We start from the raw sequence: 25,579 nt of genomic DNA on the forward strand, positions 1-25,579 counted from the left end.
AAAAACTATAGCACATCTTTAATGAGTCCACTGCACTCAGCTCTTTACAAATTGAAATGCCTTTATTTTGCTCAGCTAAATCATCTGCATAAAACACACAAAATGACTATTAACACTATTTTACTATAAATAACCCAAGAAAAAATATGGGTTTACACCTTTTTCAAGAGTCAATTGCTTCAGTTTGGTGAACCGTCCACCTCAGTTTTTTGAAAGTATGGATGATTTAATTCACCATGAACACATCTTTACTCTTAAACCAAGGCAGTTTTCTTCCTGGTTGATATTTATGAATGACTGAACAGTAGGAATATGACATGGAGCTGGTACTGTGACAAAACAACCTGACAGGACTCCCAGGGGCTGGTGCTCCCTTGAGGGCTTCCACCATACCTCTGCTACTGCCTTCCTCTGTCTGGACCTATTGTGGATCTGAAAGAATTGGGTTCAAACGCTAAATGACAGAGGCATGACTTTGCAACAGGTGTAATTTCGCCAAGTGTCTGTTGTATATTAAATATTCTCTGGTTCTTTCTTCTGGAGAGGAGGTTTACTCATTTTGCTGGACAATTTAACACTTCCAGTCCAAATGCGGCAGCTTTCTTGGAACAGTCTGTTACAGAAACTAGTGATGAGCTGGTGAGGTTGTGAGTCCCTGACAACCTCACAAGTCGCGCCTTTACAGACAAGTCAGACGACACTACGTTAGTGATGACACCATCAACCAACTTCTGCGTCTTCAGGGTCTGTTTGTGTCATCTGTGCTTCTGCCTCTTCCGGTTCTTGAGCGTCCTCTGAGTCGTAATCGGGTTGAGAGGTTGTGTCTTTCTCCTCTGCGCTGTTGTCGTTTCCTGCAAGAGCCAAAAGAAAACGCTGCTGCATCTTTTGACAAGAGAATTCTTTGACACACTGGAGGTTAAAGGTCAAGCCACTCCAGATCTAGGTTGAGCTACACTGAAAAGGAAGCAACATGTAGAGCTGGAGCTAGTTTATATATGTGTGATAGAGCAGATGCTGTGAAGACCGTATGGCTGGGGTGTGTATGACAACATATTTTGTGCCGTGGACAGTGTGGCAGCTGAGACTGACCTGTACTGGTTTCACCCTCTTTCTTCTCAGTGAGGAAGATGCGCTGCATCATCAGTTTCTTCACAGTGTGGCACATATATTTGAGCTCTGGACTGTCTGTCTCCTCTGAAGACATATATACCCAGTGAGCATCGGCAACACAAATTCACTAGTAAAATTCAAACAGTGCCAGTAAATGCAACCATTCACCCACCATTCAGAGGTCCTTCCTCAAACAGCACAGATGTTCCCACAGCATCTGTGAGGACGGAAGGACTTTAAGTTTTAAAGGAAAACATCATTATAAGAATTCATGAAGAGTCAATGGTAATGTAAAATCACCCAGCTTTGCATATAAAGTCAAATGTAATAAAAGCAATAACACCGTAACAATAGTAAAATAACAGAAAGAGTGTAATAAAAACAAAAGACATAAGTAGTTAAAATATAGCCAGACAAATAATAGTTAAAAGCTAACTGAAGTTACTGTTAATAGGTTGTAAGTTTTCATTTGAGAATGTATATCAGGCTTGCCTCCCTAATATCTTTAGGGAGTGTGTTGCACTGGAGAGGAGCATTTTGCCTGTTTGCAGGTATGTAAAACTAAAGCTGGAGGGGAAAAAAGCCAGAAAGCCAGTATGACAGCACATATCCCGAGCAGCTTGTGTTACTTTATAGGTTTACTGTTCCTAAACAGAGCTGGGAAGTACTCACAAAGCGACATCACAATCTCTTTGACTGAATACCCTGACAGATATTGTGGTGGTATTGTAAGGATAACAGTTTTTTGCCCTCGTAAGATATTTCCACAAAGAGATTATTGATCAACAAAGCCACAACTTGGTTATGGTGATTAAGCAGGTCGAGGGAAATAACAGGACACCTAAAACACTGGCAAAAATCGCAAAACCCAGAAAGAGGCAACACTTCATGGCATTATAACATCCAAAATCCAAGATGATGTCTAGTCTCATAATGCTATCAATAAAAATGCCCAGCTCTCTTGATGTTGTTGACAATATTGACATCACTTTTCAATTAGGAGAAGACAAATTGCTACACAGACAGTCTTCATCTTACCTTCATACTCCCCTGCAAATACATACTGTCCAACTTGCATCATGGGTTTCTCGCTGTCGATATCCTTCAACACAGGGAGAAAAACTGACTCAGGACACAGTCAAGTGAAAAAAAATCTCCAATACCGATGATGCTATGCATACACAGTGGCCATTTCTTTTTCCCCAGACCAAAATTCAATGTATGAGACCCACCAGTATTTTGCATGAATCACCGCACTTGGACAGAAAGTCGTTGCTGATGATGCCGGAGAGCTCCACCACAACCAGCTGCTCCTGAACACAGAGAGGGAGAGGTGCGTAAAATCACGTTTCCACACTTTACACCGACCAAACACCATTTAATAAGAGTTTATCACATTTTTCAACCGGTGTCGATATAAAAATATAGAGTGAAGTACCGTTACCTGATGAGAAAACAGTTATAGAGCTAAATGTAATGGTTTGAAATTAAAGTAATCCCCAAGTTGATTTGACAAGTGCAGCATGAGCTAGCATGTTAGCTGCAGGATGCTAGGCTAGCTGTGTTGGTAATACACAATAATGTTCGCTATTCCTCCTCGCGATGTTTCATACCTCCTCCTCCCATTCGTCCTCCATGTTCAAAGTCTTGAAACAAAAAGGAAAAAAAACGTCAAGTTACTGTGTCTTCTTGAAGCCGATAACAGTTACATTCATGTGGAGTAAAAGTGCCATGGAAACACTACAGTATACAGGCACAACTGCTGTCAAAACTTCCGCGAATGTACGGTGTCCGAGAAGCATTTGAGCTGCCCCTTTCCCCTTTCAGTTCCGGGCACTGACCTTCGAGGGGCGCTGTTGTTCAGTTTTGCCTGCATGTTTGCAGTTGATTCATTCATTATGATATGAAAATAAGCGGAAGCTCGCTCTGTATGTATGTGTGTGTGTGTGTGTGTGTGTGTGTGTGTGTGTGTGTGTGTGTGTGTGTGTGTGTGTGTGTGTGTCTTTAGTCCACTTGGATTTCTCCCAGAAAGACTAGATCTAAAGCCTGCCTGAAAAAAAAGATCCACATCTAAAGCACAAATGTCAGATGTAGGCATTTTCTCTTCTTTCTCTCTTCTCTTCTTTTGCAGGAACCCATTGCTGAGGTGATGAGATGAAATGAGATGAAATGAGACGATACACTTTATTGATCCCCAAGGGGAAATTCATCTGTCAAGGTAGAAACAACAAACAACAACAATAATAAAAACAAAAAAAGAGGCACTCACATCAAACATTTCCAAACCAATAAAGACACGATCAAACAGACGGGGCAGAAACAAGGCAAAAAGATTCAAAGAAAGGAAAACACAATGGAATCACAATCAAAGAGCACCATAAAATAATAATAATAATAATGATAATGATAATGATAATGATAATAATAATAATAATAATAATAATAATAATAATAATAATAATAATAATAATTAACATGACCATGTTGTGCCGAGAGGCAAATGTTAACACAGTATAGGAGCACCTGGGGGCATGGGCTTTATTTAAAAGGGCTTCGGTGTCCATGACTGCAGCGAGGATGGGTTCATTGTCTATGCAGGTGTGAGCATGGATGTCTCCCTGATTCTGCTGTGCACTTCGGCCTCTAATCGCTCCAGAGGTGTGCTGCACCTGAACTGCCATGTTCCTGAAGCACACATCAAAAGGGAACAGCCATCTCCAAATCCATGACTGAACCTGAGAATGGTGTCACTGTTGGTTAGTTTAGGACATCAAAATGAGGAATACTTTAATTTCATTATAATTCACAATTTTTTATTTGTATTTTTTTACAATACATAAAAACATCTCCGGGATTATTTTAACATCACATTTTTATGTCACCAATGTGTTCAAATGTGACATCTAAACAATTTAATACTTCACACAAATAAGTATCTTTTTATATCACAGCCCCAGGGAAAAAAATCACTTCAAATAGGAGTTTGTAGGATAATAAAGTTTAACAAAGAAAAAAAAAAAAAAAAAAAAAAAAACTATTTAGGATTTGAAATGTGGATGTATTTTATAGTCCTTATAAACAGTGCATATAATAGTTTATTAAACCTCATAGGAAATCTGTGTTTGTGCTCGCCCTGCCACCAGAGAGGTCAGAGGTCAGGCTCAGCGACAGAGCAGCATGTCTGAAGCTGGTAGGAAGTCAGGACGTCAGTGAGGAGGACACCTTTGAAACAGGGGTCTCCAGGTGAAGGACGCTCTCACTAACCAAAAAAAGACACCCTGCCAACCCATATTGAAAAATGTGATCGCTGTAATAAATTGGTGAAATGCATTTGTGCTCCTCCACTATATAGGCGTCATCAAACTACCATCGCCTACCGTGCACCGCAGATTTAATAGCCTGAGACGGACAGACTGCAGCAAAGGAGCTCCTTGTACGCATAGCCTGTTTCATGAATAGTATGATAAAAAATATATATATACATATATAATAACATTGATAAAAATGATAATAAAATAAAAAAATGAGAACACAGCAAATTCAATAGATGCCTACAAACCTAATCCTAATGAACCCTTCCTGATACCAGCACTTCCACCTACTGAGAAACGATTTTGGTGGTTGATGCTGGAAATTAAATATCATACTGAGTGTTAAATGTCTAAAAAGGGCAAATTTTCATATTGGCTTTGAGGAAAAAAAATAACACTGTTTTTTCCCACTCTCTGGCAGGGATATGAATAAAAAAATACTATATTTAAGAATATTTTGCCAATTATTGATATTTAATCAAAGCGTATTAGCATTATTAAGATGACTTTTAATAAAATTTTCATTTGACATGACCAAGAGCAACATCGAGAAGCTCCTCTCCCATGACAGTGTCCATCAAGGTGCCCTCGAGCCAGGCACTTAACCCCCCACTGTTCCAGTAGAGCTGCTAAGTGCTCAACAGTGGTGTTTGTAAGCCACATATAAATGAGCGTAACTGTATAAATAAAAAGCAGGGCGATGTTTTAAAAGAGCGTATATGCCCAGTCAAAATTCCCCAGATAAATAGCGGTTAAAAAAGAGTTTTCATGCTCAAAAAAAATATTTTGAAGCTGAAAGGCGAGCTAAATTAAAGGGGGTGCAAATCCCCCATGCCACATCTCCCTCCCCAGTCCTGGCCTATATCATCCATCTCTGGACCATGGTGGGGTTGTCATGTCGACCAGCCCACAAGTTACTATGACAACGGCTCAAGGGGAAGCACTTGCTAGGGAGGTTATTGCCTCCTTGGGGACAGAAGAAGGACAGAGGGAATGTGAGCGGAGACAAAGATAGAGAGAGAGGGACTTGAAGACAGCAAAAGGACTTAGATGAAGAGAGGAGGTCAAGTTGGAGTGTGCTGGCTGGATTTGTGTGTGTGGTGTGGGTGTGCATTTGTGGTTTGATATAAAGGCCAGTTTACACGCATAATCATTACATGCATAACTGAACACAGTGTATAACTTGGAGCTTAGAAATGTGCATAACTCAAGAGTTACCCCGCTGAAGCTTTAGATGCAAAGTTTTTTCCCCTCCTACACAAGGCCTGCGCCTCTCTCCCGTATGTGATGTATTACTCTTCTTGCTCAGTGCCATACCCCAGGGCAGAAAGGGGGCGGGGGCAAGGGAGGGAGTGACATTAAGGACCCTCCAAGGTGTCAGATGGGTCCCCAGCTACCCCCACATTTTGTCATATAAATGTCATAAAGACAAGTTTCGAGTTGGGGAGCTTTTGGCTCTCCTTCTGCCTGGGGGGTATCACAGTGGTTAATTGCCCCATTAGCAGTGACAAGGTAAATTGGTGGAAGGGCTAACTATATATTACAGTGAAAACAACAACCCCTGGCATACACCTGAGGGCATGGTAAGTATGGTGCATGGTACAGTACAGCATGTGCATGTGAGTGTGTATGAGAGAGAGAGCGAGGGAGAGGGAGATAGATGATAACATTTACATTTACATGAGACCTTTGATATGGTCAAAATATTGTAATTCAATATTCATTACTTCAGAAATTATCCTGAATTGCCAAACACGGAGAATGTGTGCTATTACAATTTGTATATAAAGAATGGCACATGGCAATTCTTTTCTATGCCATAAAAATATTGTATATATTGTAATTACTCAGAGGACTGGGAATGGGAATGTATTTGTCTGTTGTGGAAAAACATTTTCATTGTGAACCACAAACCGCAAGTGCACACAGACACAAAATACATCTGCATCATGGTCATGAAGAGAAAATGTGTGTGTGTGTGTGTGTGTGTGTGTGTGTGTGCGTGTGTGTGTGTGTGTGTGTGTGTGTGTGTTAGGTTCACCTGCCTTTTCATTGTTTCAGAGAGGGATGAAAAAGGGCAAGTGCAAATTTAAATGGATTTTTTTTAATCACCTGCAGTGCAAAAATTTGAAGGAAGGTTTAAAAGCATTATAGCGTTATGGCATTATAGCACTTGAGACATGCAGGTGTACGCTATAAGCATCATTTGATTCCTTTGTCAATGCAATTTCATTAAAATCAAAATGCAATATTCAGAGCCAGAGCCATGGTCTGTTTTTAACATTTAGCATTTTGCGCCGTTTTTAATTGCAGGCTGCAATTTCTTTGTTTACTGAAAAACAAAAGCATAATACAAAATAAATATACCAGGGTCTCAGAACTTTATATTACATTGATTATCACTTCACGTAAGGATGAACATTCATCAGGCCTGCATATTCATGTAAATACAAGTGAACGTTTCAAACAGACGCGCATTTGGAGAGGCCTTTTAAAAAAAGATGAATTCTGGATAAATTCTCTCTCTCTCTCTCTCTCTCTCTCTCTCTCTCTCTCTCTCTCTCTCTCTCTCTCACACACACACACACACACACACAGTCCAGTGATAAGGACTAACGTTAAAATTATATTATAATTCATTGTCTTTTATTTCGCCCATAAAAAATAAAATTGCCACTATGTTTTTAACTGCATCTGCAGGCTTCATAAAACGATTAGACGTATAGACGACATAACAATAGAAAACACCCATGTAGGCATGCAGAAAGCACGGAAAGCAGGCACCGATTTATGTTTGTGATAAGCCTGCAGTCTTTGCAGGATGCTCTGTACAGATAGACTATTGGCTTAATGCTTTAAAATCGTAAAATAATTATTGGACGTGCCGATACTACCAGCACAGGCCAGCAGTGATGCCTAATTGTTAATTGGCAAGGAACTAATTGGCAAATGAATCGATCCAATTCATGGGTAAGCAAATGAAAAGAAACTAACCCAAACAAACCAGTCCAAAGCAAACCGAGCTACACCAAACCAAAAGGTCAATCGCGTAAAGGCCAACCGCAACGAAAAATTATCACTGATTTCTATAATACTGCGTTTTTTTTTCTCCCGCTTGTTTTACTCAATTGTGAGTTTAAAGTAACTATTGTACGTGATGTCATTCTACCTTTTACTTTCGTCCTGGCATGGCTGTAATATTCATGTAATATTCTTTAGTTTTATAAGTGCTTTTGTATGGAATCCTTCTAAAATTTATTATTGGATGTCCGCAGTTCCCCTTCGTGAGGAGGAAGTCAGCTCTGACAATCAAAGGAAAGTAAAAAGATACTATTTGATCTGAAAAATAAGTGCAGACGTCGAGATCGACAGATTGCACATCCAGTGTGAAATTCACAATAGTATTATCATAACAATAGAGCCGAGCAGCGAGGAGGGGACGACTGGAATAAAAAAGAAAAACCTAAGAACCATTCTCAGACATGCCTCCTGTCATGACAGGCAAAGCCATGTACACGTAAATTTGTAATATTTTTGTTTTTCAATCAGACAGAAATTAACCAACAAACAATGTGGGAAGCAGCTTAAACTAAAAGACACCTGTCCAGTCCACCAGCAGTCTGGAGCAGGGTGTCTGGTTTTACTCAAGCATATATTTTACGCCGATGAAGTTTGTTTTTTTTCTTTCTCTTTTTACATTAAAGCTCTGCTTACACCTCATAGTTAGATGTATCCAGCTTACCAAAACCTGATGACAAATATAGGTTATACAGGTTTATCAAAGCTTTAAAAATCTCACACGTTTAAATAATTCATAAAATGTTGTAATTTGAGTATTAGGCATTCGGCCTACATACATTTCAGGGCATATAACCCAAAAGGAATCCCTGATGAAAAGTCAACATTACATATATATATATATATTTATAATATCCCTACAAGGTCTTACAGTGTACCTATGGCAGTCTGTGGTGAGCTTATGGTGACAATGTTGTGTTTTATTGTATATTTATGGCATTACAATATTCGTAATAGTAATATAAGAGACTTAAGGAGCGTCTGAGGTTCTCATTTACTATTAGCCTTATTTTACCAAATGATATTTTTTTCTTTGCATGGTAGAGAATTGTATATGTTTTTTGGTCAATTATATTTTAAAGATTAATTAGGGGATACGTTTTCATAGCCTGCCATTACTCTCAAATTTACAGTCGAATTGCTACAGTTCTTCTTCCATCACCATATTTATTTGTTATTAAAATTTATTCGTTTCGGTAACAATTCCGCATACTTTTCAATATTTTGCTCTCCTCCTCGTCTTCTCTCTCCGTCCTCTGAATCCTGCCCCCCTCCCTCTCTCCTTCTCTCTATCGCGGAATCCTATTGATCCAAACGGGCTAATTAGCGGTGTCTGCGCAATTACGCACATGCGCACTGGGCGTAATCTCAGCCATTTTTTGAAGGAAACTAATTAGCAGGAATAAAGAGCCAAGTGTTTTTTCCCCCCTCAGTGATCAGAACTCATTCTACCTCTGGAGCTCGCACAAATCCCTCCGTCCCCCATCTTCTGTTTACTACAGCCTATATGTAGCTTTAATTATACCCTTGTTTGGTAACAACTTGGACCCTGCTGCTCTCGCTCCCCATTTTTTCCCCTGCTCCGTATAAACGCAGAGGATCATTCATAAGGAATGAGTGGGCTCTCTATACGATTGTTTTCTGGACTACTACACATTCAGCGTACGGAGGCTTGTACCAGTGCCGCTGCAGAAATGTAAGTCTGCGATTTGTTTACAATATTGAAGGTGTGGAGGAAGCAGCCAGCGAAGCGAGGATTTAGTCACTGCTTCCTCTTTAATTCGCACAATTCAAGCTTTTGTCGCTCTGCATGTGCAATCGTTCACCTGTTACTGAATATTGAACCGTATCACTCTTGCTTTGGCTGATTCGGTGTGGCTATACGATCTAGTGTAAACAAAGACTGAAAGAGTCTGAAGCCTTCACGGACGTTGATCAGTGGCTTGACAACACACACACACACACACACACACATACACACACAGACAGAGAGAGAGAGCGAGAGAGAGAGAGACGGGGAGTTAACTATCCAAGTCTCCGTCCGCTCAGATTGTCTACTATTCTCAAGTAATCCACTATTTGGACGCAAAATACGAAATGCAGCTTAACGCCATTACCTTCGGGCAGATATTGGGTTACATCTCCCGGATCCTACAAGTAATCCATTTGGGCTCCTTGCGCAATCATTTGGGTTCAAAACAGTGGACTATTTGTCCATGTGCCACAATGACAAACAAAATACATTTTCGCGAAGTGCAGCCAGACAATTCTCGCTCTCTCTCCCTCTTTCTCCCCCCTCACACCCCTTTCTCTCCTTTCTAAACACACACACACACACACACACACACACACACACACACACACACACACACGTACACGCACGCGCACACACGTATACATATATATAGAGAGAGAGAGTCCATATTAGGTTTTCTGGGAATATTTTTTACTGGATGTTATGACATGCTATAATATTTGGTATGGCATGCTATAGTATTTTACATAATCTGTGGAGTGTATGGCTAATTACTAAGATGTTTTGTTCAATATTCAAAAAAAAAACAAACAAAAAAAAAAAAACTATTTTCATGGTATAAGTTGATTTTCAGGTGTTTTTCTGCATGTGCTAAATTGACATCATCAGAATCAATTTGGTGTGCAGAACATGGAGGGACATGCATTGACACACAAACACAAATACACACAAGCACAACCCCAGACACACACACACACACTTACACACACACACATACACACATACACACACACACACACACACACATTGTTAAATGATGGTTTCCCGCACTTGTGATCGATGGAGAGCCAGGAATGCTTGTATAAATAGTTACATTGCTGATAGACCCAAGTTATTGATTGCAGTGTAAATGAAAATCTTTATCAGATTAGAGACTGTTCTCGGCTGCTGGCAGGCAGGCTCGGCCCCTCAGCGCCAGTCAGGAGGACAGTGGACAGCTGCAGTGGCCAAGGGTCTGTGGCCTGTGACATAAACACAGTACATTAAAGCACTATCAGAGTGCCGATATGAGCCATATATCTTTGAGCTGCAGAGAGGGGGTGGGTGCAGGGGAGAGGGAGAGAGAGGGGGTGTGTTGGAGCAGAAGGGGTGGGGGGGTGGTTGGAGGAGAAGGTGAAAGGGTACATTAAGGTCCTTCCTTGATTAAAAAAGGTCAGTAATGAGATTGTAGCACACACACAGAGTCAGAGAGATGTATCCTTCTCATTTGCAATCCATCAATCAGACAGAAGTAGAGGAGGACAAGGCCCATTTTTTGGGGGGGGGGAGCCATTGTGCTTAGGTACAATTGTACAGATGTGTTTTTCTGAATTTCTGTGATGGTCTGTGAACCTCATTGCTCCATTTTTGGGGGATTTTCATTGTTTACTTTGATTAAAAGTTTACATGACCATTCATTTATTATTAATAAGCTGTTAAATAGCTGTAATTCCAATAAAACCTATATGATTTCAGAAACCAAGGGCTGGCAGTATTTTAAAAATGCTGAGATTTTCAATTTCTTTCAAAATGCATTTTTTCCCTTCGTATAGAATCATAGTTTCTGTCTTTTACCAGCAAAATGAATGCAGGGCTGTGTCCTTTCTTTACTATTAAAGATTGTGTATATATTCATAGTTTATAAAGTTTAAAATAATTACAAAAAGGGAATCACTGTTTTCATACACAATGGTGCTTTGGTGTTGTGTGTGTTTATGGTATGTAAAAAATGGCACTGTGTTTTTATAGAATGACCTGCACAGCTTATGCCACACATATATGTATTTGAGTCAAACCATCTGTGCCCTGATGTGCAAAGATGAAGACACTGGTACACTGGCTTTGAAAAGTGTTCTTCTATCCTCTTTTTATCTAAGCATGCCAATTTAGTTGAAGCCCTTTAGCTTAGAAGTGTTCAGTTCTTTATATAATCCGATCCCTTGAGGAATATTATAGACCTCCCGCGTAGCCTTTACCCGCATTCCTCTACCTAGTTTAGCGCTCATGCTATTGATTTTTCCATTAAGGGCTAACGCTAACCCCTGAGTAACCAGGCTCAGTGTTGCACACTGTGAAGGCTGTATTGAACAGATGCTATCCAGGGACTCTAATCAATGGTCTCCACTGTTATGCAATGTTATTTTCTTGACTCATGTATTTCATTTTTCTCCTCTTTCTCCTTCCTTATGTGTCTCTGTCTGTCTTGCTCTTTTCTCTGTCCCTCTCTCAAACACACACAGGTGCGGTAGTGATGTGCGGCTGCTGTAGCCTCTGGTATGGACAGTGGTGAGGGAGGAGGAGGGGATGGAGGGGGGGGAGAGGAGAGAGATGCTGACCTCAGCCCCCTGGCTTTATCTCTTCCTCTCCTGACCCTGGCGGTCATTCCTGAGCAGGGGTCATCCTCTCATACCTCAGCCGCGGCCCCTGCCAAAGAGCCCCTGACCCAGCCTCAGTGGAAGGAGGAGGAGGGGGCAGAGGGGTCCCAGGCCAGAGAAGAGACCCAGGGAGGAGAGGGGAAAGAAGAAGATGGACATTTACAGGGGAACGGATGGTGTCAAAAGCAGGGGATGAAAGGAGATGATGGGGAGGGGTGTTTGTTAGGGGAAGAGAAGGAAGAAGAGGAGGTGCACCTAGGTGTGGGAGAGGCGTCATTTACAGGGGCTCTCCCGGCAGCCCTCAGCAGCAGAGACGGAGAGGAGGAGAAGGAAGAGGAGGAGGCCATCTCAAACCAAAGTCAAACCAAATCCAAATGTTCTTTATTACCTCAACAGAGCCAGCACAGCTCTTCTTCCAGCACTGCAATGGCCAGTGGCACACTCGACAGCAAAATAACCGTCTCTCCAAAGCCCTCCCCCACTCCTTCCATCTCTCCAAAGCCCTCCCCTTTTCTCTCCACCTCTCCAAAGCACTTCACTTGTCCTTCCTCTTCTTCCGCCCTGATGAGCGAGACAGAGGTAAAAAACATTAAGGGGGATTGGGGCTGGATTTCTGGGTTTCCTCAGAGCTTTAAATCCCAGCAGTCTGCCCTGGCTTTTCCACTGGTGGGTACTGAGCCTGACAGTACACCCGCTAAGGATGATGGGTCGGCAGGGGTTCCTCACTTTTCCAATGCCAATGGAGATGGTGCCAAAGCTCCAGAACCAAACGACAGCCAGCTAGAGACAGAAGTGGATGACGAGAGAGACAAAGAAGGAGAACAGAAGGAAGCTGTCCTTAAAAACCTCAACCAAGACCTCTCTCCCAATTCACTGACTAGTCACATGACCATAATGCACTCACGCAACTCCTGCAAGACGCTCAAATGCCCCAAGTGCAACTGGCATTACAAGTCTCAGCATACATTGCAAGTACACATGAAAGAGAAACATCCCGAGACAGGAGGCCAGTGTGTGTGCGGCGGCTCTGGGGGGAAGTGTGTGTGTGGCAGTGCAGCAAAAGGTGTGTGCGGATATTGCAGTTCTGGGAAGCCCCACCCTCGCTTGGCCCGTGGTGAGACCTATGCCTGCGGTTACAAGCCCTACCGCTGTGAGGTGTGTGACTATGCTACCTCATCGAAAGGCAACCTCAGCATACACATGCAGTCGGATAAACACCTTAACAATGTTCAAAATGGGGGACACTCCAATGGTCACATCCACACTTCTCACACTGGACATGCCCACAACGGCAGCTCCTCCAATGGTCACACAGTAGACGAGCAGGCATACAAACTCCCACTCCCTATTCATACGCCTACTACCCAGCCCGCCAAGCTCACACCACCTGCACACACTCACTCTCTTGGTAAGCGATGGCGGTGTGATGTGTGCGACTATGAGACCAGCATTGCCCGCAACCTGCGCATACACACCACCAGTGAGAAACATACACACAACATGCTGCGGCTCCAGAGAGGTTACTATCTGTCACACTGCAGGAGCCTGACGCCCCAGCTAAAACACCTGCAAAACACAGGTGAGAAGTGCATCACACATCATTAATTGTCCAGTTAGACTCGTCTCACACACAACTAGAGAACATAGCAAAAGCAGTCTTACCCTGGTGAAAGTTTGAAAATGGGATTTGAATTGCAAACACTTAATTAAGACTTTTGTTTGTGTTTGTGTTCCAGGTGGTGAACTCTCCTTGAACATGCGTCTGACCAGTCAGCAAGTCCCAGAACAACCAGTCACCCTTGGATCTACACTGACTCCTTCTCCCTCCCCCTCCCCCTCTCCCCCTCCTGCCCCCTCTCTGTCCCCCACTGGACCCCTCTCCCTGGGTGTGTTCCAGTGCCTTGTCTGCTCCTGCTTTTCATCTGACAGCTTGGAGTCTGTGGAGCAGCACCTGAACGCCCCTCGCTCCCTTTCCCAGTCTGACTGGTGCTCCCTTGTCGCTGGAGGCTGTCACTGCAGGCTGTGCGGCTACACCACTCCACTGAGGGCTAACTTCTCCCTGCACTGCCAGACAGACAGACACCGCACCAGGTACCAGCTTGCTGCTCACCTCAAGGAGGGCGGAGACAGGGGTCAGGACGGGGCTGCCCTCATTGCTAAGGGCAACCCTGTCCAGCTGAGGTGCAACCTGTGCGACTACATGACCAGCAGTCTGGAGAAGCTCCGAGGACACTCTCTGAGTTCACACCATGAGGCCAGCGTCCGGGTCTACAGAGTCAGTATACAAACTCAGTATACAATCGCACACTTAGACATAGCCTCGACCATATAACTCCCTCTGCAGGGTGTGAGAAAAGATCCATTTCCAAAACCCATCATTTATTGATTAATGATAACTAAACCAGTCCATGTTCGAATTGCTTTGAAAATGTGAACCATTTTGCACAAACAATGCTTGTGTAACCGCGATTTGAGTTTTCATGCCTTTTCTTAATTCGCATCGAATGTCTCTAGTTCCTGCAGCAGTATGATGGTGAAGTTGATGGAGGTTCGTGGCTGTTCCACTGTCTCCTGTGCAACCACTCCTCCTCATCTAAACTCCAACTACTGAAACACAGTCAAACCCCAACTCATCAGCAAAGGGAGGGGCTACTACAGCTACAGCCTATGGGAGGAGAGGAGTTGGCAGCCATTTTTACCATCAGGAAAAGCCCTGACGGTGTCACAGGTTAGAGAGTTGCACATAAATTGTTTGTGTGAGTGCATTTGAGAGAGAATGCTTGCATGTGCATGTGTTTGCTTACATCAGAGAGAGGACAGGGGATTAAGATGAAAGGGAAGAAAATGAATAATGGCTGTTGCTCAGATATTGATCAAGTAAATTGATTAGTCGATACACATCCTTGTTACATCCCCAATCAACCCCGACAACAGCTAACTAGCACCTGCTAATCAATGGACCAATACAATCCCTTGGAAAAGGAGGGGGAGGTGTAAGCCAATCACCATTCTGCAATCTGTGCAAGATGAATGGCCTGAATTAACATACTATGGTGTGTGTGAAAAGCATGAGTAAGACCTAAAATGAGTAGTTTAGCATTTGTCTTTTAAAGTAGGCCTGAGCTGTGTTCTCTGCGTGGATTAAGACTTACCAAGGTGAACTGATGTATTGTAAGTCCATATTAACTCCACTCCACCTCTGAGGAGAATCTAATGGAGAATCAATACCTGATCAATAGTGTATGGAGGCAAGCAAGAGGAGTGAAGTGTGCTTGAAAGACATTAGTCTTTGTGAAGGGTGCTATCCAGACAATAATGTAAACTACAATTAGCTTGATAGGTTATGAGGCCATATGTACCAATATACATATACGCAAGTCATATTTTTTTTCTCTTGCCCAATCCCCAGGAGAGCTCAGTGAGGATATGGAAACTTCCAGTGAGACCACCGCTGGACCTTTGGACCAAACCAAAGACTCATGTAACTTGGGGGTGCAGCAGATTTCTGAGGAGACAGGTAGGGCCGCTTCTTAATGCAAAACAATTCAGATTTGTATTCGGTTTATGAACCAACACATAACACAAAAACATACTGACAGTATACTTAATTACTTAAGTAATTTAATTAATACATCTGCACTGTTTACATGTACATCTGTAATTTTTCCTTGAAGAAGAAACCAGTGGAGAGGAGAGGGAAAAGAGGGACTCGCTGCCCCCAGTCAAGCGTCCATCCTCTGGATGTGAGGAAATGGAGAACTCCCTCTCAACCAAACGCCCCAGAACTCACCAGCAAAATGAGAACCAGCAGGTGAGAAGCTTGTATACAGTTGAGTCATTTATTTAGATCCATATGTACATAAGAAATACAAATGTAAATACAAATACAACAAATAACAATACCCCACCGACCCACACCCCATTTCATCTCTGGGTTTTTGGGGAGTTTTTTCTGGTCTGCTATGAAGATTAAGTCAGGGGGTGCTGTCTGACTGTAAACAGTAATTTTGGGCTCTAAATAAACTTAAACCTGACACTTTAAATGTGCAGCGATCAATTGCAAGGCCTGTCAGGTGCATATGTGGCCCCACAAACACAGATGTGCACACACTAATTGCATTTTAACTGTCCTCTCCCCTTTTAGACTGTCCAGTGCCCTTTGTGCCAGGTTAAACTCCCATACACACACCTTAGACAGCATCTCACACACCTGCACAGTGTGGCGCAGGACTGTGTAGACAAGCTCATCAGCACAGTAAGTGTATGTGTATGTATGTGTGTATTTGTTGTATGTGTGTTAGTCAGAAAGCTGAGAGAAAATGAGAAGGCAACGCGATGGGGGATGGGAGAGAGTGAAATGTAGGGAGACAATTCCATTAAGAAGGCACCAGAGAGAAAGGCAGCGCTTTTTTTTAATGCATGTTTAAGTAGCTCCCCGCTATCATCTTTGATGCAGCCGTGCATGCTGTGTATCTGTGTGTATGTGTACGTGCGTCTTTTAGAGTGGAAGAGAGAGGGTTTGACTGAGTGAGTGAGGGAAAAGCCAGTGCTTCTATAATGCATGTTTAAGTAGCCCTCTATTACCAGAAGTGCAGTCAAGCTAAAAAGGGGCCCCCATGCTTTTTACTGTGTCTCTCCAACTAACAAAGACTGGTCATCTATCCACATCACCATCCTCCATCTCCCTGGCCCGTATGCTAAGTGGCCTTTGTCTCTCGCTCTCTTTGCCTCCACTTCACTGACTGCTTTTCACCCTTTCTCCCCTCTGCTGCCCCTCCCTTCCCCCCTCCAGCTACTCCTATCATTCCTATTGCTGCAATCTCTCTCCCTGCCCCTCTCTCTCCCTTTCTTGTTCATACCCCTCCCTTTCTGTCTCTCCCAAGCTCTCTCTCAATTTCTTATGCGTTACCCCTCCCTTCCTCTCTCTCCGAAGCAGTTTCTCTTTTTTTGTTCATAGCCCCTTACTTCCTCCCTCCCTCTCCCGACTCTGTCTCTCTCTCTTTTTTTATTCTACACCCCTTACCCCCCTGCCACCCACCTCCCTTCCTCTACCCCCTCCCTCCCTCACTCTCTCTGATAGTAATTGAGGTTCATTAATTCAGACTGAGGTGATGATGGCCATTATGTACCTTGCTTTCCAATTACGCTCTCTAGATTAAGCCTGACCTTCAGTTTTCTCTGCAGTGTGCATGTGTGTGTGCGTGTGTGTGTCTGGTTGTTCTTCTCTCTCTCTTATGAAGCTGTTACGCAGAGAAAACTCTTGTCATGTAAATCTCATCTTTAGCTGTCCGTCCTTTCCTTAGGCTAGCTAGCTGCTCACACAGATATACTATTTGCTCTCAGTGCTTGGAGCTGTAGAGATGGGGGTTTTCTATATGAAGAATGATTTTAAATAAATTCATTATTCAGCTCAGTAAAGTTTTATTAAACCCTCGGGGCATGTTAGAGGGTGTCGCTGGAGCTGAAGGGCAGACCCACATATCTCCACCATGTGCGGTTATAGATGTGCCTAGCTGTATGTAGTGCCATACAGGCAGGTGTAGGATGTAATACTTACATATTCACACAATTAAATGATTTATGATGTTAGGACAGGAAATGTAGGCACTCTCTGTTTATACATGTGCTATTTGCTTGCTATTATACTGTACAATTAAACATATTTTATTCATAATATTGAATTAGGAAGATAGGGTAACATTCAATATTTTTAATTCCATATAGGCAAAAAACAACGCTGAGTATGATTCACAGTTAGAAAGACCAAAACACACTGATCGAAACACAAAAACACTGTGTTGTTTCTTTCTTGCAGGTGACACCATCCGTGGAGGAACCACAGCCCCATGTGGAGACGGAACAACCGACAGAGACCGACTCTCACACTGATAACTCTCAGAAAAATAAAAATAGCAAGAATAACAACACAAGTGGTCCCCACAATTCTCACTGTCATGCCACGATTGATTCACAGAAAAACAAAGGTTAGCAAAACCCATTATGTATGTAGTGTTAGCAAAAACAAAAGCATTTAAATGCATTTGATTCAAGTCACCATGTATCACCAGAGATACTGATTTAAAAAATGAAAGCTGTGTCATGTATCACTTGAGATATTGATTTAAGAATTGAAAGCTGTGCCAATCTCACTTGATTAGAGCACAACAGAGGCCCCATGTCTTGTTGGTATGTTTAAAATTGTTTCAGGTTTTGATTTTAGTACAGCTGACTGAGTATGAATGTGAAATATTTTTTTAAATCCATGCTTACTTTTGTGTGCATGTCGCAGGCATTTCAGTTGAGACTACTGAGGGAGACACAGCCGCACCCAAAGATGTCACAGCTCTACTCACCCCACCCTTGGAGGACACCACCGCTCACCCTTCCAATGGCAGACTGGCTCCTCAGTCCCCCACACAGATCCCTCTCTCGTCCCCGCCCACCTCCCCACCCACCGACCCTGCTCCCCCCTCTGATCGCCATGGTTACCGGTTTCGTTGCAGCAGGTGCAGCCTGGCGTTCCCCACTCAGGAGAAGCTCCAGCTGCACTGGCAGTACCATGCCATGAGGGCGGCAACAGAGTGCCCCCTCTGCTCCAGACGCTGTCGCAGTCAGGAGGCTCTGCAGAGGCACATGCAGAACACACATTTACAGCTTGACAATACACAGGGGCAGAACACACTCTTCATACTGCCTCATACTGCTCAAACACATCTGGAGCAGAGTATGAGTTCAGTTCAGCAAGACATTAGTTTGTCACCTCAAGTGGGTCAAGAGGCAGGAGAGGGTGAAGATGAAGAGATGGAGGAAGAGGAAGCACTGGGGATAGAGGGAAAGGAGGAACAAAGAGAGGAAGGGAAGAGTGAAGAGAAGGATATGGCAGCTGGAGTTGATGGAAGTGAGGAGGACTTAATGGAGCCTGAGAGAGTGGCACAGGAGGAGAGTGGATCAGAACCCACTTCCAGTTTTCATGTTAAAAAGGGCTCTAACCCCACCATGGACCGTTATCTTGACCCATCCCGGCCCTATAAATGCACAATATGCTCTGAGTCCTTCACTCAGAAAACCATTCTTCTGGTACACTACAACTCTGTCTCCCATCTCCACCGGGCCCGACGAGCCCTGCAGGACTCTGGCCCAGGTCTTGCTGCCCCTGAGGCTCCCCGTGGCCCAGATCCCAGACCCTACCGCTGCCGACTGTGTGGAGTGGGATATAGCCAGAGCTCCACATTGGACATACATCTTCGCTCTGTCCTGCACCAGACTAGAGCTCGTGCTGCCCAGAACCCGGCATCACAGACCCCTGCTGTTAATATTGCTGCTGCTCCAGTGTCAGTTCCCACTATTCCATCTCAGGCTGCTACCACTAGAGAGGAGACATCCAAGAATCTGCCTTTCACAAAGAAGCCAGACCTTGTAATCCCCTCCACTTCTTCTTTAGTAGGCTCTAGTTCTGTGGCTGAGGCCCAGTCAACCCTCCCTGGCCAGACAGACAGCCAGCAAGCTAAAAAGAGAGTGGCAGAGCTGCTAGCATCAAGAAACCAGCTAATGCTAATGCAACAGCAGCAGTTAGCCCAGGCCCAGGCGCAAGCCCAGGCCCAATTACAACAACATACTGCCCTGCTCCAGTCCCAACTCTTTAACCCCGCACTGATACAGCACCTTCCGTTAGGGCCAGAGAGTCTCCTGAAGCAACACTTCTCCCTGGCACCAGACAACTTGCTGTCTCTGCAACAGCAGCTTCTTCTGCCCTTTTACCTGTCTGGAGACATGAAGCTTAACCCAGAGTTAACTGTTAAGAGCCCAGAACTCAGCCAGTTGGACTCTGCCAATTCCATCTTGATAGAACAGTGTAAAGGTGAAGCTACAAGAGAGTCCCCACCTCAAGCAGAGGAGGAACATACCCAGAGGCAAAGCTCAAACACAGTTGCAACCCAACCAAATAATCACGTGCAATGTGAGGCCAAGGTTGAGGCAGCCTGCTGTGGCTCCTCTGTGAACCAGCCAGAGGGAGAACACAACACTTCTAGTCTTGAGGAAGATAAAGACACCACTGCCCCAGTTATTAAAACTGAGAAGCGAAAGGAGGAAAGCAGTGGCCCTTCCCTTAACCTTCTTGGGTCAGAATGTCCTCCTCCCAGAGTGCCCTATGCTGCTGTGAATGGGGAGCCTCTCAGAGCCCTGCTGCAGAGTTATGGCTATGAGTTGGCACTCCAATATATACAAAGTAGACAGAGACACCAGCTAAAGATAGTGACCCAAATTGGACCAGAGGGACAAGAGAGCTCTGATGTTAAGATGGAGGTGTCCTCAGAGGAGGAGAGAGAGAACTTTATAGAACTACAGGATAGAAAGGTTGAAGGATGGAAGGAGAACAGCAGACAAGGAGAAGCAGGGAATGGAGACATGGAGAGGTTTCTACAAGAGAAAAAGCAGAACAAACAGGAGGAATCAGCAAACCGAGAGAGGGGATGCTGTGGAGGAGGAGAAAAGTGTAGAGACTGTGGTAAGTTCTTTTCAGATGCCTTGATTTTGAAGAGCCACCAGGAGTACATTCACAGGCTGCTGTTTCCCACTGCTGTGCTGGAGAGGTTTTCCAGAGAGTACAGGCTCCAATATGACCGGCTGTATCCCCTCACACAGCCTAAACCTGGGGAGATTTTAGCTGCCACCAACCCAGCTGCAGCCCCAGCTCCAGAACCGGAACCAGCACCAGAACCAGTAAAGCCCCAAGTTAAAACCCTCCCTCCTTCACCTGTCACCTCGGGTTCAGAACCCACAAGCAAAACAACTGCCCCAGTCCCTGACCCAACAATTACATCTGCACTTTCCCCTCCTTCATCTCCTTCTCATACAAAAATATATCCACAACAGGAGGGGCCCACCCCAAGTACCTCTACTCCGGTCTCCTCTCAGACTGCATCCCAGACTAAGGTCATACCTCTCCCCTTACCTAAGCTACCTATGGTCCCTCTCTCCTTGCCCCAACTTCCCATACCTCCACTGTCTTTACCTAAGCTCCCCTTGCCCCCCATTCCTTTTCCTATGGAGTTGCCTCTCCTCCCCCCTGTTGTGATGCAGTCTGTGGCTTTACAGTCCCAACCCTGGCTGGACTCTGGTGTGACTCCTGACCTGGCAAAACTCTACCAATCTCAGCTCAGTCCAGCATTGCTAGGGCAGCAACCCCAGCTTAGCCCAGCTTTGCTAGCTCAGCAACCTCAGCTCAGCCCAGCTTTGCTAGGCCAGCCACCACAGTTCAGTCCTGCTTTACTAAGTCAACCATCACAACCGAGCCCCGTGCTACTAGGACAACAACCACAAAGCAGCCCGATATTGCTTGAACAGCAGAGTAAGAGAGCGCGGACACGTATCTCTGAGGAGCAACTCAGTGTGTTGAGGCAACACTTTGATATCAACAGCCTCCCAAGTGATGAAGAGGTCAGTAAGATGTCTGCCCTGTCTGGTCTGCCACACAAAGTTATCAAACACTGGTTCCGCAACACCCTGTTTAAGGAGCGCCAGCGAGATAAGGATTCCCCATACAATTTCAGTAACCCTCCAGTCACAGCACTGGAGGAGTCCAGAGAGGATGTAACACAAACCCAGGCTCTGATAGACCCTCCACCGTCACTGTCCCCAGGCCCTTCAACCAGCCACTCCCCACAGCTCCATAGAGGAGAGCTCCATAGAGGCCGCCGTTCCTCCCGTACCCGCTTCACTGAGCAACAGCTGGAGACTCTGCAGGGGGTGTTTGAGGCTACTCCCTATCCCAGAGAGGAAGAATATGACAGGTTGTCTGCTCTTTTATCCCTTCCTAATCGAGTCATTGTTGTATGGTTCCAAAATGCCAGACAAAGAGCCCGCAAAAATCAAGACAGAGGTATGGAAGATGGAGTAGAGGGCAAGAACCAACTTGAAAGCATTCAGAGGCATAGAAATGGCTTCTACAAGGATGATGACGATAATGAGGAGGATGACTGCGGTGATGATGGGCAAGGTGACCGTCAGAATGAGAACTCCATGGATCTGACCTACGAGTACTACACACACCCTGACTCACCTACTGTCCCGGATTCTCCACCTCCTGTGACAGAGAGTGACCATGCGCATGTCAAGGGTGAGCCAAATTCTGTTAATAAGAATCAAGAAGGTAACACAACCTCAGCTCAGGCTAACAAGAGCCAGGCCCCTGCTGAAACTCAAAATGGAACCCGAGACAGCCGCTGTGAGAGTAAGGAAACAGTTGAAATTATGCACACACCGTGCCCTCCCCAATCTGAACTCCTGCTACAGCCAGAAATATCCCCGGAGAAACCCCAACCTAGTTCTTCCTCCTCTTCCCAAAGAACAGCAGCCACCACCCTGTCTGCTTCTCAGACCAGCCCAGGACAAACACACAGCTCTCCCTCCGCTCCAGCTGTGGAAAAGCCTCCTCCTACTCCACCCAACCTATCTTCTGCTTCAGACTCTGAAACATGCCACCCTCGGCTACCCGATGCCACCTCTGGCCTATCCACTGAAACCCAGCCACAGAACCAACTCCAAACCCAGTTCCAGTGCTCTTTTTGCCCCATGTCCCTGCCGTCATTCCAGCTGTGGCAGGAACACCAGACGAGACACCTCCTGGCAGCTCAGTCCCAGGTTCAACTCCTCCACTCTGGCTTCACAGAGCGAACCATGCCTTACATGATGCTCCACCCCAACCACACTTTGATGGCCAGCCAACTGCTCTCAGGCGCTATGTCCCAGATGCACCCTAATCCCACACATCCTATGATTCCACACATGAACAGCCTACAGCTTAAGAACCCGCTCTCTGATCACTCAAGCAACACACTCACCAGCCTCCCACAAAGTTCCCTGTCCTCCATGAAGCAGAGTTCAAAACTCATGTCGGAAACCAGCTGTGAAGCCCTAGGAGGTGGGAGGGAGGTTGAGGAGGAGCAGAGAAGGGATAAGCGCCAGAGAACCACAATTACCCCAGAACAGCTGGAGGTTTTGTACCAGCGCTACAGCCTGGATTCCAACCCTACCAGAGGAGTCCTGGAAAGCATAGCACGTGATGTGGGCCTCAAGAGACGTGTGGTTCAGGTACTTCATGGATGTTTGTGTGTATGTGTGACAGAGAGAGATTAAGACAGATATAATACTATGTGACTGTGTATCTATGCTTTGAAAATGTAATGTTTTGTTTCTTTCACAGGTCTGGTTTCAGAACACACGAGCCAGAGAGAGAAAAGGGCAGTTCCGTTCAACAGGTCCAGGAAATAGTTTCAGCCTGGGTTTGAACCACCTCCGCTGCCCATTCTGTAGGGCTCTCTTCAAGGTTAAGAGTGCTCTGGATGCCCACATGAGGTCCCGTCACTGGGCGGAGGCTGAAAGAGCAGGCTACAACTTGGCCATGAGTAATGGATCCAGTGGTCACATGGGGAGCATGGCTGTGTCCTCTCTCACAGACAGGCCAGGCCCATCTATGCCCTCTAACCCTATCCCAAACCATGGCTTAGTCATAAGCAGCAAAGAGTTACCCATGAAGCCATCTCTAACCACTGATCTAGCCACTGATCTCAACAACCCGGAGGATGAGGACGACTATGAGGAAGAGGAGGAGGAGTACCCTGGTGAGGAAGGCTCTAGTATGGCTGACCAAGGGTCTCTTAGTCCTGAGAGCTCTGGGGGTCCAAGTTCTGAATGGGGCGAGACACAAACTGAGAGGCAGCACCATCAATATCCTCATCAGCAGCAGCAGCGTCAGCGGACACAGATGAGCCACTTCCAGGTGCTCCAGCTCAGAGACTTTTATAGGAATCACCGTACACCCAACAGACGAGAGTGTGAGGCCCTGGGCCAGGAGCTGGGACTGCCTCACCGAGTTGTCCAGGTAGAGTTTCACTGACATAAAATGATGTTTGTTCTGCATATATCCTGAATTGATTAAAATCTGTTCCGAAAATTGCGCCTTCAAGGAGTACAACAGATATTCATTTATACAAATTTCTCCCATAGGTGTGGTTCCAGAATGCCAGAGCCAAGGAGAAGAGGGCCAGGAGCCTCAGCTCCGACTCTGCAGAGAGGGAACAGGCCGAGCTGACTGCTGGGGCAGGGGAGAGAGACAGAGCTTAGAGGCAGACTAGGGTCCCTTTTCTTCCTTCTACTACATTCTCCCCACGACTCCTCCTGTACTATACCTCCTGTTGTCCTCTAAACCCATACCCTGTCCACTTTGCTGCCAAACCTGTAACCTGAACACCCCAAAGATGTAGAGCCATAGTGGCCCAAAGAGAGGCTCTCTCAAGTCAGAGTTAGAGAGATGCCAAACCAAACACCACAGCTTTCCTCCCTCTATACTGTTAATCTCTTTCCTGGCCTGTCCTCCCCTGCCTACTAGTGTTCCTTCTCCCTACCCCGTAAGACACCCTACTACAACCAAACGTCACCTTGACAAAACCAACTGGATGCCACAGAGGCCAAAGAGCATTCTCCAAGTGTGTGACCTCACTGCCCAGCTAGACCTGCAGTCTACCTCTCAGTCTGCATGACAGACTCTCAATGGGCCCTCCACCAGACAGTGCTAGTCGACTAGCCGTGTAGCATGTAGTACCAGTCTTTGCTAGGCTGGAAAAGAAATTGTCAAAGAGATTTTAGTGTAAATAGAGAACTCCAAAAGATAAACTTGAAGAAAAACAAAGCAGTTAACAGTGGAAGAAGAGAGAGAGAGAAAAAAAAAGATTAATATCCTTGAAATGGACTGAGGTATTCGCAAAGAGCTTTTGTAAAGACTGACTCAGATTCCAAAGCTCGTAACCAAAATTTTACATGTCTGTGGATTTAGTTTCAACATGTTGGTTTTCAATAACAAACTGCAGAGCTGACGTCTGTACGGTGAAGGGGTGAGACCTGCTGCTGGCATAGCTAAGCTGAGTACCAATAGACTGACACGGTGCTAGGATGCAGCTCCACCCTTCACAAGCCAATGATGAGTCTTCTGTTGTACATGTACACCTTGTATGTTCCTTTAGTGGATAACAGCCCAAATAGCACAGAGAGCAAAGGCCAGTTTGTCCTTAATGGGACAAACTATTTTTTATAGCACTCAACCATTATACTGTATATGAAAACTTTAACCAAACTCAAATTTACATTGTGTGTGTTTAGTAATAGTTTCTTAATATAAATCTTATGGATTGAGATAAAACTGTCTTGCTTCGATATAATAGTGTCATGATTACGAGAAGATTATGACAGCTTTGATATGTTCAGGCAAGGTGACTTACTGCCTTTCCGTCTTATTTGAATATACCAATGGCTTACCAATGTTATGTGATTTAATGTAAAGCTTTCTATGCTCAGGTCAATAGCTCAACTTGGCTCTGCTTCAGATGTAGTCATAGTACTATCCTGTTCTGTTTTTAAAACAGAATCGGCATGGTTTAACCTCGGACTAAGTATTAGAAAATGTCTAAAGAAACACCTCTGTATTTCAAAGATCTGAGCTTTTCACCTCTGAGTAATAGATTGTTACATAAACCTTATTGAAACTAAAGTGTTTAATAATGTGAGGGGTAAATGTACAGTATTTAGCTTTTGTATGGCTGACTCAAGACTTCATTGGATGTTTGAGACATAGCTCCCTTTTCTACTTACAGATAGGGAGTTACTGCGCAAAGCTGAGAAGAACTTTGGATGTTATT

The 25,579-nt window shown here is 44.6% G+C and overlaps 2 protein-coding genes across 2 annotated transcripts; one reads left to right on the plus strand and one right to left on the minus strand.

The window, feature by feature from the left end:
• Positions 1-43: 43 nt before the first annotated feature.
• gtf3c6 (general transcription factor IIIC, polypeptide 6, alpha) lies at positions 44-2,902 on the minus strand. Its single transcript, XM_030054691.1, has 6 exons — positions 2,724-2,902; positions 2,343-2,423; positions 2,149-2,212; positions 1,283-1,327; positions 1,090-1,194; positions 44-851 (listed from the first exon to the last, which is right to left on the minus strand). Exons 1-6 carry the CDS (start codon positions 2,745-2,747, stop codon positions 721-723), a joined length of 450 nt encoding a protein of 149 aa, XP_029910551.1. The 5' UTR covers positions 2,748-2,902; the 3' UTR covers positions 44-720.
• Positions 2,903-8,870: 5,968 nt separating this feature from the next.
• On the plus strand, positions 8,871-24,659 carry LOC115360300 (zinc finger homeobox protein 4-like). Its single transcript, XM_030053130.1, has 11 exons — positions 8,871-9,195; positions 11,754-13,467; positions 13,625-14,163; positions 14,403-14,616; positions 15,298-15,405; positions 15,563-15,699; positions 16,033-16,143; positions 17,704-17,872; positions 18,178-22,979; positions 23,092-23,769; positions 23,895-24,659. Exons 2-11 carry the CDS (start codon positions 11,790-11,792, stop codon positions 24,009-24,011), a joined length of 8,553 nt encoding a protein of 2,850 aa, XP_029908990.1. The 5' UTR covers positions 8,871-9,195; positions 11,754-11,789; the 3' UTR covers positions 24,012-24,659.
• Positions 24,660-25,579: the final 920 nt, after the last annotated feature.

The sequence above is a fragment of the Myripristis murdjan genome, chromosome 6 (assembly GCF_902150065.1).
Source record: "Myripristis murdjan chromosome 6, fMyrMur1.1, whole genome shotgun sequence".
Lineage (NCBI taxonomy): Eukaryota > Metazoa > Chordata > Actinopteri > Holocentriformes > Holocentridae > Myripristis > Myripristis murdjan.

What these genes read in the sequence shown, in the direction of transcription:
- gtf3c6 (XM_030054691.1), bottom strand. Translation starts at nt 2,747, where the DNA reads ATGGAGGACGAATGGGAGGAGGAG. An exon ending in GTGATTCATGCAAAATACTG is followed by an intron (nt 2,213 to 2,342) that starts GTGGGTCTCATA and finishes CCTGTGTTGAAG; the next exon opens with GATATCGACAGCGAGAAACC. An exon ending in ATTTGCAGGGGAGTATGAAG is followed by an intron (nt 1,328 to 2,148) that starts GTAAGATGAAGA and finishes CCGTCCTCACAG; the next exon opens with ATGCTGTGGGAACATCTGTG.
- LOC115360300 (XM_030053130.1), top strand. Translation starts at nt 11,790, where the DNA reads ATGGACAGTGGTGAGGGAGGAGGAGGGGATGGAGGGGGGGGAGAGGAG. An exon ending in CCAGCGTCCGGGTCTACAGA is followed by an intron (nt 14,164 to 14,402) that starts GTCAGTATACAA and finishes GAATGTCTCTAG; the next exon opens with TTCCTGCAGCAGTATGATGG. An exon ending in GCAGATTTCTGAGGAGACAG is followed by an intron (nt 15,406 to 15,562) that starts GTAGGGCCGCTT and finishes TTTTCCTTGAAG; the next exon opens with AAGAAACCAGTGGAGAGGAG.